The 12,274-nt window shown below is 41.3% G+C and overlaps 1 protein-coding gene across 1 annotated transcript in view; it reads right to left on the reverse strand.

Moving 5' to 3' along the window:
- Positions 1-1,574: 1,574 nt before the first annotated feature.
- LOC145339565 (metabotropic glutamate receptor 7-like) overlaps positions 1,575-12,274 on the reverse strand; it is a 699,067-nt gene continuing 688,367 nt past the window's right edge. The window contains exon 10 of the mRNA XM_080184058.1: positions 1,575-2,376. Coding sequence (XP_080040184.1) covers positions 2,327-2,376 — 50 coding nt within the window. The 3' untranslated portion in view covers positions 1,575-2,326. The remainder of the gene's footprint in view (positions 2,377-12,274) is intronic.

Below are 12,274 nucleotides of genomic sequence, written 5' to 3' on the forward strand. Positions count from 1 at the left end.
GCAAACATTCCTGACCTAAGCCCCATGGTAAAGGTATGGTGACTATCGGCTGACAAAGCAACCTATAGTAGCAACACACCTAATGGTCTTCACAGCATGGTAGTTGCAGCAGCTCTTACAGCCTCTTCTGAATGATTTGGCTGTTCGGTGGCAGGCGTGTGGGGGCTGCATATCAGAGGGGAACATGAAGGAATTATCTAACGTTTAACTACTCTCATTTTGTAAATATAACTCAGGTATTTTTTTTTTGAGAAAGGTTTGGGGCAATAACCTTTAAGAATCATTTTCTGCCCCAGAACATGGGCTCTGATTCAGATTGAAGTTCGGGTTGGCATGCCTCAGCTAGGGAGGTAATGATGGCATACTGATTACACTGCTATCTGACAGAGCCGGGGACCTGGGTTTGATTCTGGTCTTGCAAAACTGTCTGTGTAGAGTTGGCACATTTTCCCTGCGTCTTCATGAGCTTTCCACAGTCCAAAGATGTGCGGGATAAGTTGATTGTCTAGGGTAAATTGGCCCTTCATGTCAAAGCTTCGTGGTTAGGTGACTTAGCTATGGTAAATGCATGGTGTTACAGTGTTAAGGCAGAGGGGAAGGCCTCATTGGGATGCTCTTGCAATCTATGCAGGCTCAATGAGCTGACAGGTCTCTTCTGCACTGTAGAGATCTGCAGTTCTGTGGTATTAATGCTGGAAGTAGAATCCCAAATAGCATTTGAAAAGAAAGTGGATAAATGTTTTAAAAAGGAAAAAAAAAATAGGCTTTGGGGAAAGGAATGGGACTGAGCCAGATGCGATGTTCAGGAAGACACTGCCACAACAGGCTGAATGATTTCCTGATATGTAATCGTCCTATACATTAAATTATGCACACAGAAGTTTCAGGGCAGTGTGAGATTCCAACGTGTTTCTGATAAACCTTTCCATGTCAGAAAAACCTGCACCATGAACAATGATTCCACAAACATAAGGAATTCAAAAAAACAAGTTATTCAGGTTGCTTTGTCACACATATTTTGTCTACAACTAGTTATTCAAGACGGAAGGCTACGGTGTGATGTTCTAGGAAAACATTCCCATGGAAACAAGGTAGAAAATGCTCTGCTATTATACAAGAGACTATTACTACTCTAATCCATGTCATCACTTTAGTCTTTTTTATATGATATATGTTCTGTAGATGTTGCCACTGGGACACACATGACTTGCATATAATGTGGGAATCAGGTTCTGGCAGTACAGCACCTCTATGACAGCTGTCTATCAGAAAGATCAAACTAAGAGAGCACTGGCCCTTCCATCACAACCGCAGGCTTGTCTTTCTCTCAAGTACTGACTGCTCTGCTGCTTTCGCTCAATGATCTGCTCAGTTTGCAGCATATATGCACAGAATTTTATTTTTTAGGCCATGCTACTTCACATAGGAGCAAATATGATAACACCAAGCTCCTACTTAATGTGCTGTACAGAACAGAACTACTGAAGCAGTTAATGGGATGGACCTTCTGAATCATCCTCCCCATGTGTTGAGTTCACAAATATAGAATAATGCCAGGAACACTTTTTGCATGAATAAAAAATTAATCCAAATGGTTTTATTTCTTGTGCTGATACATTCTTTGACAACAACACATCATTTATCCCAATTAATGAGTGACCATAATAAAAAAAATCATGTTTGGCTGAAAGAATATTCCACGATATTGGCACATAAGCATCAAGATTAATGTCAATACTTGTTACAAACAAATTGTAGAAAATTAACATGCTTTCATAGTCCTTTATCACACAGCTCCATAGGGGGCATAACAAGACGTGAACTGTTGACTAAACAGGGAATTCCAAGACCAATTAATAAGTGTAACTGCATTCAGGAAGCAACAGTGAAACAGAAGCAACAAAGATGCACCACGCAAAACTTCACAAAATATATAGATGGGACTTTATTTTCTTTTTTTGTCAAAAACTGCAGTCTGGAAGTACACTCAAAGACTTAATAAGCCCTGTGAGATCTCAGTTATTCATTGCAGTTTGCCCTCAGGGTAAGATGCATTGGTTTCAGCTCTGACTGATGCGCCAGGTCACGCACATAACAATACGACAGTGCCAGTGGCTTGCAAGTCTGATAAATCCAATAGTTGTTTCAGCAAATTGTTTCTCAAGGAGCATATCAAACACTTGGGTCTTCCATGTTCAATCTCTGAGGTAAAGCCTGGCTTACAGGCTCCTCCATTGATAGGCAGTAGGGCGCATGGAGGCCTGTGCCAGATGAATGACCAGACGCCTGAAGAATCTGGCCTCCCATTCTCTTCAGGAGGCAGCATTTAAATTACAAGATCATTGTAGCTTACGTACTTCTTTTTGGCTGCTGGGCCTGTAGAAAAGAAGGAAGATCAAAGTTAGACCAGGGAACGCCATGTTGATCAATGTTCTTACACAATAACAGTGCAACTGATTAATTACTTCCAAGGACTTTGTGAAAGTGGTGCACCTCACGAAATCTCATTGTCATTGAGTAAGGCATCTCCGTACCCATGAGAAATTCTCAGGCAAAGTGCTTTAGGCAAATTGAGTGATAAAAGGGAATCTGAGATTTCAAAACCAGAAGCCTCAACTAAGTCATGAGCAAATATTTACTTCTCGGTTAGTCATTGGAGTGAAAATGTTCCAAGGTTTGTGAGTTAATTTCACTGTTGAGCTAATTAATCCTAAGTTTTGGAGCAAAAGGCACAAATGGTATTATTTTCTGTGTTCCAAATGCAGGCATATGGGATAACATGTCTACATTAATGTGCAAAAAAATTTCTTCCCACAATCTCATACCACTTAATTCACTAAAGCAGAGATATTAACAATAATATGACTCCTGCTGCTTAAATCATGAGAATAACTCACTGAATCAACATGCACTTGTGGAATAAAAGTTCGGCAGAAATGGATCTATGGATATTCCTGAAACAGAGGCGATGGCTACAGTCAAGATTAAGGGAAAGAAAAGCAATAGAAATACTGGAGTTTGAAAACACAATAATTATTATACCAAAACATTTTTGTTTGCCTTTCCGATTTCCCTTCTTTCTGCCCTGGGGGGACTGCCTTGTGTTTGGTGTGGGTTTTTTTGAGGGCTTTACTGCCATGTCCAATTGCTACCCATGAACATAGATAATAACAGTTGGCAGGACATTCACAACTGTGGAACATAACTCAGCCAAATCCAATGCTATGCTAATCACAGTCTTGACCTCCAACATGCCTTTGATTCCATTCACATTTGGACTTCACCCAAAGACTGCTTGCTTCTGTTAATTGTACATCAATTGTGTTTCGTTGTTTGCAGGTGGCAAACATTAGTTCAGACTTCACTTGAGCACATCAAAAGAGATGCTTCCTGAAACTGTCATACGGTTGACTTAGGAGACATATGCTTGCAATGTTTCACGCTGTAAATAAATGCAAGACTGAGTAAAGATTTGCTCCTGTATCATCCTTCATCTTTAATACCATCTTTTGCTACCATTTTGGAAAATCAGTTGGCGATGGATAACACTGAAACCAATCTTTGTTCATTCTTGTATTTATTTACAGAGCAAAACATTACAAGCGTACATCTCCAAACTCAACCATACCACAGTTTCAGTAAATGCCTATTTTCAAATGCTGAAGTGAAACCTCAATAAAGGTCCTCCAACTACATGTAATTAAAAACAATTGATGTATCATTAGCAGATTCAATTTCACCTTTGAATAAACCTTAAAAGTTAAGTTGCAGAATCAACATTTCAGAAAAAAAATTAAGATAAAACTTCCATATTCTGTACAAAGCATTATATTGTCCCTCCTCCAATTTCTTTGGACCTGCATTATTTTTTGTAAAACAATCAGGTATTTGATTATGGATTCATCCACCCATTCAATTATCGAGCCTTCATTTCTCACCAGTAATTTCCACCTCTGGAACATGGCAGATACTGAAATGTGTCCGTCTCTGTCATCCTCTATAATTAAGCTTTCGGTCACCCCACCGAAGTTCTCCTCCGGTGGTTTTACACCCATACTTTGCTCATGTTTCTAAGAAGCATCTGGAAATGTTATTTTATAATAATGGGCAATGATACAAAGTGATTACTGTCACCACCAATCCTCCATCTCAGTCTAATCATACACTTCAAAGCAGGAGTAGATGGAGCAAAATCGGGTGAAGAAATATTCTGTTAATTCAATTCCTCTAAGAAACCTTGTGGCATTTCTGCCAAAGCAAAATAGGGAGGGACAATAGCTCAGTTTGTTGTAGTAGTGATGGTGAAACTGAGTGTTCACTCCTCTTAAACTATTAGCAACTTTTGGAGTCTACACATGTGCAGTTAAAAGCAGAAATCATTCTCAGTGCTTCAATACATCTCATAGGTTGCTCTGTTGAAGTTCCCTGAAAGCTACCAGCGATCATTGAATGACCTGTTTTAGGTTTGTGATATTACTGCTAAAAATACAGAAAAGGGTTGCTTACAGAGATGAAACTGGGGGTGGGATTCTCCAGCCTCACACGTCTTGCCCCCACTGTCAACGAGAATGGAGAATTTGGTACTCAGCCAAAACTCCATTCACTGCAGCAACACCAGAGAATCCCAGCCATGGGTAAGACTTTTGGCATTGTTTTTTTAAACTGTATATTAAGTCACAATCAATCGTAGAAAAACATCTTTGGCCCTGGGAAACTAATTTCACATTTAAAGTCCTTGAATATAACATTTTTTTTAAAGTTTGATCATGATATCCATTGACTAAATAACTAATCATTTCATCTGTCTTATTAGCAACAGCTAGCATGGTTTTGTATGAGAGGCCATGTCTCACTAATTTGATAGAGGTTTATGAGGAGGTGACAAAAATGATTGATGAGGGAAGAGCTGTGGATGTCATCTACATGGACTTTTGCACATGCTGGTGCAAAAGATTAAATCATACGGGATCAAAGGGAAATTGGCTAGATGGATTCAGAACTGGCTTAGCCATAGAAAGAAGTCTCACAACACCAGGTTAAAGACCAACAGGTTTATTTGGTAGCACAAACCACTAGCTTTCAGAGCGCTGCTTCTTCATCAGTTAAGTGTGATTTCACTTCACAAACAGGGCATATAAAGACACAAACTCAATTTACAAAATAATGATTGGAATGTGAGTCGCAATTCTGGTCACCACACTACCAGAAGGATGTAGAGAGATTAAACAAACTGGACGACAGAGGCTGAGGGGTGACCTGATAGAAAATTATGAAGGGCATAGATAAGGTGAACAATTGGAAGCTTTTTCCCAGAGCAGAAATGACAATTGCAAGGGGCACAAGTTCAAGCTAAGGGGAGAAAGGTTCAGTGGAGATGTACGAGGAAGTTGTTTTTACACAAAGGGTGGTAGGAGCCTGAAATGCACTGCTAAGTGAAGTGGTCGAGGTAGACATGTTAACGACATTTAAGACTTATCTGGATAGATACATGAACAGGTGGGGAATAGAGAGATACAAACGGTTGGTCTAGACAGGACAACATGATCAGTGCAGGCTTGGTCGGCCAAAGTGCCTATTCCTGTGATGTACTGTTCTTTGTAATCCAGCTGGAAGTAGGGAGTGGTATGTGTGCAGCAAAACATGTGCTGAATAAATGTAAATGTAGAATATATACCACCTACATCCAGTAATTTTGTCTAGTCTTTGCCCATGTTGGGGAATAATACTATTTTACAAGTATTATTCCCCAGAATGATCAACTACCAAGATCTGCAATTTCCTTAAAAAAAAACAATGTTGTTTCCCTTGTTAGGGCAAACAAAAAAAAAAGTATTGCCTGATAGTCAGTTTCCATATTACAATCTCAGTGCCACTCAAGGCCCAATACAATAAAAGATAGATCTTCAGTGAATACTTATTTAGAGTTGGAATGAAGTCCAGCGTTTCACCGAGAACATATTGAATTAATTTAATAGAATTTCCTATTAAACTAGAAAGATGCATTCTAGTTCATTGTGTTGTGTTGGCAAATTGTTTTAATCCTGTGCAACTCTTCCAGACTGTCTATATTACCCTTCTGTGAGAACTTACATTCTTTTAAAATGGAAGTTCGGAAAACAAGTCTGACCATAACTCCTCGACTTATCTTCGTGTTTCCTGTACCCAGTGGTATTCTGGGTTGTGAGCTAACCCTTTGCACAGCTTCCCAAATGTATTAATGCCACCCACATTCAATTGCTTTAGTATAACAAACACCAGCAGTGCTAATAAATTTGAATATGTTCTGCCACCGCCCCCCCCCCCCCCCAAGTCAGCCATCTCCACATGATCTGGAAAATGATACACTGGTTCATGAATCCATTCCCAGCATCCTTTCATGAGTAAAACCTACGCGCACCACAGGCATACACAAATTACAACTGTATTACTTTTCACACATGAAGGGGCACACAGAAAGTATGGGCACTCCATGCGAAAATCAAATTATTCTGTAGTTTGCCTTTCAAAGAGTTCAGGACACAATACTAGCACTGGTGCATGAACTGTGAAGACACCGTGGGTGCCACAGACATCCATTTTATATATGCCAAAATAAATTACTTTATCTTTTTTTCCCATTCTTTCAAATGGAGTTTGCTAAATAGCTATATAAATTACATTTTCACAATGTGGCTATTTGCCCAATGGGCTTGAGTGACTTTGTCAGGCTAAGCTACTTCACATACATCCTCTTCCCTGCATTCTCGCTGCATTGCAATTAAGACTCCTCAGAGTGTGTTTGCTGTTATAACCCACGATCCTAATATTGTGGATCTCTAAGGTCAGGGCTAGCAATCTCTGACCTCGCCCATGGCTGGGATTCTCCAGTCCCGCTGAGTGAATGGAATTTTGTCCGAGCCCTGACTTTTTCATTCTCGCTGGCAGTGTGGCATGGCATGAATGAGATCAGAGAATCCCAGCCCAAGCCTTTCTGCCAGCCATAGCTCAGTGGGTAGCGTTCTAGCCTCTGCATCAGAAGGCTTTTAGTTCAAAGCCCAGCCCCGACCTGAGTGCACAAATCCAGGCTGACTCCAGTGCAGTAACTGAGGGAGTGCTGCGCTGTCAGAGGTGCCATCTTTCAGCAGAGGTGTTTAACCAAGACTTTGTATGCCCTCTGTGGTGGATGTAAAAGATCTCATGGCACTGTTTCAAAGAGGAGCCCGGGGGTTAACCCAAGTGACCTGGCCAATATTTACCCCTCAATCAACATCATCATAAATATGATCATTACCATACTGTTGTATGTGGGATCTTGCTGTGCACTGATTGGCTGCAGCACTTCCTACATTACAACAATGACTGTATTCCAAAATCATTTCATTGGCTGTAAAGCATTTTCAGATAGTCAGGTGGTCATGAATTGCGCTATATAAATGTAAGTCTTTTTGAGAGCTTGGCGGTGTAACATCAGATGCTGAAGTCAGCAGGTGTATCTTAAGTTCCTAAATCCTGTCGGATTTCTTCCAGCTGTCCATACAAGAACATCTTGTGCCCCAGAGCTGAACTTCCCATTTCACAGCTGGATCTGTAGCTGAAACTACAAGACAGCTGCAGACACCAGATTTCATTCCCCTCCAGCTTCACTTTATGACCTTCACCAAGCAGATCGCTGACCAATTTCAGTGAATGTAAAAAGAAACCCAGATCGACCTTGCTAATGTAAACTGCCAATCTTTCATCCAGAAGTAAAATTGTGAATGAAACTTGACTAATTTGAAGCTTTTGAAAATCAGATTTATATCACCTGTGTTCTGAAAACCAATTGTTCATTAGGCTTGGCTAGGTGAGTGCCTATTGCCTCTGAGTCTGAAAGTGCTAAGTTCATGTCCCACTTCACAGACACACACTCGATTTAGGCCAACACTTTAATGCAGAACCATGGGAGTGCTGCACTACCAGAGGTGTTGCCTTTCAGATGAATCATTAAAAAATTAGCCCATCTGCCCTTTCAGGTGGCTGCAAAATATCCCATGGGACTCTCTAATAGAAAGCATGGGAATTCTCCTGGTATTTGACCAATATTTTCTCTTAATCAACACCATCAACAATAGCCTGGTTGATTAATAATCTCATTGCTTTTCATTTGAAATACATTAAGCAACACTGAGTTACATCGAAGTAGTATTAATTCGTTAGTGAATTAAATCATAATAATGAAACATTTATACAATGAAGCAAACTGGATATTCCTTGTCATTTGGATTTAGCCCAGACCTGGAGAAGGTTTTTCTACTTCACGGTCGTGTTCGCTTCTATAAGACTAATTTGTGCGATGTATGGTAGGTAGAGCCTCAAAGTTCAATGCTGCCAGGAATTTGGCTCAGGTTTAGGCTAGGGACAATGTTGAAGGGAGCAGTTGCAGATTCTCCACATCTAACATGATCCCTCAATATCAATACAGGCTGTGATACTTTCCATACCTCAGTACAGGCATCCTTTCAAATAGCATCAATCTCTTTTTGCACAAAGATAGAAAATGCTGTTAAATAATACCTGTCAGCCTTGTGCTAATTAATTCATGTTCAGATATTGAATGGAAGATTTCTTGCAGATGACAGGGGACTGGATGCCACATAGTCTAGATGCGACATTATTGATTACAACGGACCTTTTGCTGCCTCAATAAATAGAGTAAATACCATATGTAGGTATTGGTCATTGAAATTCTGTTGGCTTCATAACCTAGTCTGAACTCACTGCATCTCTTGCCATGTTAATTCAATTCCCTCATATTATCTCAGCTTTTTTTATTTTAGTAAGATTACTGAAAGAAAGAAATCCCTCTTAGGAACAAGCAAGGCCGTTAAGAAGTGAATCAGATTTAAAAAGCTGTCTTAATGATGAGTCTCATGAAGAGAAGTATGTTTTTCTGGTCACATTGGCTTCATAGCTACCAGAAACTTCATGCCATTTGCTCTACAATAGCAAGTATAAACTTGGCTTCTTTGAATCTATGATAATACTTGATAGCAGGAAGGTCTTTAGTCATTGCAGGATGCTGTGAATGATGGATGGAGCCAAGGGATTGATGGCTTGTAGATGTGTGGAAGTGCTCACTGCATACATGACAATTTAATTTACCTGGGTGGAATTCACTGAGGCATGAGATGAGATTCTGAGTTGACAAGAATAAACAAAATCAAATTCTTGTACCTCATTCATTTTCTCTTACTGCTTATGTTTATGCCTTTCATTCTTTCATATCTTTAATGTCACCAATCTCTCAGATACAGCAAGAGCACAGCGTTTGTTATTGCCCCTGTCTTCCTCCTTCTTCACTGACTCTTGCAGTGGTTAGTTTCTGTAGCCAATATTGGCTACTAATACCTTGCCCAAGTAGCCACTCTGGCTAAGGATGAACAGTTGGTGAAAGTGGGCAATTAATCTTGGCTGATCAAGCCTGCAAATGAAATCCTCATTGGTACATTTTGGAGGTGTTATTACGATTTTAACAAAGGAAGGCCCTGGCTATTCTGCAATTTGGGATCTATTTAGTTTCTACTTTCTTTCCCAGTGTTTACAGCACGGTGGCAGTGGTCAGCACAGCTGCCTCACAGTGCCAGGAGCCCAGGTTTAATTCCAGCCTTGGGTGACTGTCTGAGTGGAGTTTGCATGTTCCTTCCCCCCGTCTGCGTGGGTTTCCTTCAGGTGCTCCAGTTTCCTCCGACAGTCCGAAGATGAGCAGGTTAGGTGGATTGCCATGTTAAGTTGCTCCTTAGTGTCCCAAGATGTGTAAATAATTTGGATTAGCCATGGTAAATGTGTGGGGTTACAACAACAGGACAGGGGAGAGTGACTACGTAAGATACATTGTCAGAAACGCGGTGCAAATATGATAGACTGAATGGGATTCTATGATTCTTTTGTCTTTAGTTCTTTCTTTGTCATACATAATTTCTAAAGTCTGAAAATTCCAGCCTAATTTTTTTTTTCCAAAACTCCTTCCCTTCCTTTCTCCAGGAGGCATTTTGCTTCATTTCTTCCAGGAGAATTAGCAAATAGTATCAAAGAAATGTGAGCATAGCCCAATCCGTCACGCAAACCAACCTCCTATCCATTGACTTTGTCTACACTTCCCACAGCCTCGGAAAAACAGCCAACATAATCAAGGATCCATGCACAACGGACATTATCTCTCCCATCTTCCTCCGTCAGGAAAACGATACAAACGCCCGAGTCACATACCAACCAACTCAAGAACAGCTTCTTCTCTGCTGCCATCCGACTTTTAAATGGATCTGCCATATATTAAGCTGATCTTTCCTAACACCTGAGCTATGATAGTAACATTATGCTTTGCACCCTCTCCTTTCCTTCTAAACAAAGAACAAAGAACAACACAGCACGGGAAACAGGCCCTTCGGCCCAACGAGCCCACGCTGCCATTTTAACATTACGAGTGCCCTCCTCTACCCATGACCTTTGTCTACACCTACTGGGGAAGATTGATGGAAGGCTAATTTAGGGACAATTTGTTACACCAATCAGCCTAACAGCACGTTTTTGGGACGTGGGAGGAAACCGGAGCACTCGGAGAAAATCCACGCAATCACAGGGAGAATGTGCAAACTCTCGCAGACACTGGCCCAAATCCATGTATCTACACAGCAAACAGTGATAGTCACTGAGCTGTCATGTTGCCTGTCAGATGGTCCAGTTTAAGCATACACTAACGACGTGAAGCACTAGGCAACTCTTGAAGCAACATCCAAGAGCAGCCCTCACACGACCCATCGCGTGTATGCCCCTTGTTGGTCAACAAGGCAGACCAAGTCATCTGTGAAGTAAAAGAAGACATCAATAAACTTGCAAAACTTAGACAGATATTTATGGAATCTCCAGAAGCACAGACATAAAGCAAGTGAGCCATGAAATATCTTGGAAGGTCCATAGGAATCAATTGATTCCCAGGGACATCCCAAAGCTCTTGATCTTTATTTAGAAAAGTCTCCTGAATCCCTCCATCTCTAGTTCGCTCATGTGCCTGTCTAAGTAAGCCTTTAACAACCCTAGCGTGCCTGCCTCCACCACCCTACTTGGCAGTGCATTCCAGGCCCCCACCACCTTCTGTGTGAAAAACCTCCCTCTAACATCCGAGTTACATCTCATCCTCTCACCCAAGCCCGTGGCCCCTCGTAATTATTGCATCCAACCTAGGAAAAAGCTTACCACTGTCCACTTTATCTGTGCCCTTCATAATCTTATATACCTCTATTAGATCTCCCCTCATCCTCCCCCTTTCTAAGGAGAACAGCCCCAATTTGCCCAATCTTTCCTCGTAGCTCAGACCTTCCATACCAGGCAACATCCTGGTAAACCTCCTCTGCACTGTCTCCAGGGTCTCCACATCCTTCCGGTAGTAAGTCGACCAGAACTGGACGCAGTACTAAAAATGCGAGTGAACCAACGTTCTATACAATTGCAACATTAGACGCCAGCTTTTATACTTCAAACCCCTCCCAATAAAGGCAAGCATACCACAGGCCTTCTTCGTCACCTTCTCCACCTATACTGCCACCTTCAAGGACTTGTGTACTTGCACTCCGAGATCCCTCTGCGTTTCTATGTTCTTAATAGGCCTACCATTTGTCGTGTAACTCCCCCCTACATTCTTCCTTCCAAAATGCATCACCTTGCATTTGTCTGGATTAAATTCCATCTGCCATTTCTCTGCCCAATATACCAGCCTATCTATATCCTGCTGTATTGCCTGACACTGCTCCTCACTATCAGCAAGTCCAGCCGTCTTTGTATCATCTGCAAACTTGCTGATCACACCACTTACTCCCTCTTCCACGTCATTTATGTATATTACAAATAACAAGGGTCCCAGTACTGAGCCCTGCAGCACACCACTAATAACAGATCTCCAGCTAGAAAAGGACCCTTCCACTACTACTCTCCGTCTCCTGTTGCCTAGCCAGTTCTCAATCCATCTAGACACCTGCCCTTGTATCCCATGAGCCTTAACCTTTTCCACCAACTTACCATGAGGGACTTTGTCAAACGCCTTACTGAAATCCACGTAGACGACATGCATGGCTCATCCTTTGTCAACCGTTTTTGTCACCTCCTCAAAAAATTCTACCAGATTCGTAAGGCACGGCCTCCCCTTAACAAATCCATGCTGCCTATCACTAATCAAGTTGCCGCACTCTAAATGCTTATACATCCTATCCCTAAGAATCCTTTCCAACAACTTCCCTACCACTGACGTCAAACTCACCAGCCTATA

This window comes from Carcharhinus amblyrhynchos, chromosome 3 (genome assembly GCF_965287045.1).
Source record: "Carcharhinus amblyrhynchos chromosome 3, sCarAmb.v2.hapA, whole genome shotgun sequence".
Lineage (NCBI taxonomy): Eukaryota > Metazoa > Chordata > Chondrichthyes > Carcharhiniformes > Carcharhinidae > Carcharhinus > Carcharhinus amblyrhynchos.